The sequence below is a fragment of the Chrysochloris asiatica genome, unplaced genomic scaffold (assembly GCF_000296735.1).
Source record: "Chrysochloris asiatica unplaced genomic scaffold, ChrAsi1.0 scaffold00430, whole genome shotgun sequence".
NCBI lineage: Eukaryota > Metazoa > Chordata > Mammalia > Afrosoricida > Chrysochloridae > Chrysochloris > Chrysochloris asiatica.
In genome coordinates, this window is record NW_006408948.1 from 780300 (window position 1) to 781840 (window position 1541).

At 35.8% G+C, this 1541-nt stretch overlaps 1 protein-coding gene across 1 annotated transcript in view; it reads right to left on the bottom strand.

The window, feature by feature from the left end:
• LOC102811747 (chromosome unknown open reading frame, human C5orf42) overlaps window positions 1–1541 on the bottom strand; it is a 190709-nt gene that overhangs the window by 158910 nt on the left and 30258 nt on the right. Inside the window, 1 exon segment of the mRNA XM_006876934.1 lies at window positions 173–337. Within this exon segment, the coding sequence (XP_006876996.1) occupies window positions 173–337 (165 nt within the window).

The following is a 1541-nucleotide window of genomic DNA, read 5'->3' on the forward strand; positions in this document are numbered from 1 at the left end:
AAAAAAAAAAAAATACATGGTCCTTGTTGTTGAAAGCTTAAGATCCAAAATCCAATATAATGTACTGAACCACCACAGAGGCAGAGCAACCAATTTTACATATAAGCAATTTCCTGTCTTACCTACAAATGCAAATGAAAATTTAAATTGACTGATGTTTAAAATAACATACCTGAACAGTCTTCATTTTCTTTTACAGGCAAGTGGGATGCTCTCAGTATTTCTCTTACTAACTGATCACATAATCCTTGAGCGTCATTCAAATTATAGTTATAGAGGTAGCAGTATAAGAGAGAAAGATAATAGCGTGTCTGAAGAAAACACGTCCTTCTTCCTCCTTCAACAAGAAAGAATTAAGCTTGCATTAAAAACATGTTAGTAAGGTAACATACATGATGTAGGTGCGCTAGTTAGATAGGTGTGTTCAATCTGTGAAAATTCATCAAGCGGTTAACACTAGTGATACATACATTTTATACTCACATAAAATATTTTTTAAAAATAAGTCAGCAGTATTTTGCTCTTTTTCATTATAAATTATGAACAATTTTCTTTTCTTTCATGAGACCCCAGGATGACTAAGACGTGGAAAGACAGTTGTAGACTCTCGTTATTTCAGCACTACGGCCCATCAGGAGTCCTGTGGCACTGTAGGATCAGCACTGGACTGAGACTCACAAAGTCAACAGTTCAAACTCAACAGCTGCTCCTTGGAAAGCCTATACAGGGTTGCTATGAGTCAGAACTAATTCAACAGTACTTAACAACAACAAGTTCCACTAGGAGTGCTAGTGTGGTGCTGCAGGATAAGCACTGGAATAATAAGCAAAAAGTCAGAAGTTCAAACCCACCAGCCACTTCTCAGAAACTGTATACAGAGCCGCTTGAGTTGGAATAGACTTGACAGCACTTAACAGCAACAAGGACCACTAACAGCTTCTACCTCAAGTAAACACAGTACAATATGAAACAAAGGAGCACATACTACACAATTCCCAAAGAACAAATATTAGACAGTCAAAGAGATTTCCTGAAGAATAACTTTCTAATAAGATAGAAAGTTCTAACAGGTATATCCTAATATCTAAAGAATATTTAAGACAAAGGCCACTGGTCATCTCTCCTTTACCCATTCTTGCTGACTAAGAGAACTCCAGGTTACAAAATATCACAATGTTCAGCCAAACATGACCATATGAAAATAGGACTATGCTCTGAATGAAGAGAACACTTCAGAATTTCTATAAAAGCTGTTTACAGAGAAATAACTCAGCTGAAAAGTATACACTTTCTTGTCTTTCCCTATTTATGAGGCCTAAAATGTGTATTTGAGAGATAGAGCTCTATCAGAAATCTTAGTACACATAATGGCTTTAGGATTGGAACTAATGTAATAAAGATAACAGACAAGAAAACTGCAATGCCTGGGTCATTGATACCACAGAAACACCAAATAAGCCCTAGATTGACAAACTCTGGCCTCTTTCCACAAAAAAAGAGTAATACACTTCTTTCTTATTAAAGTCACTACTTTAATAAGT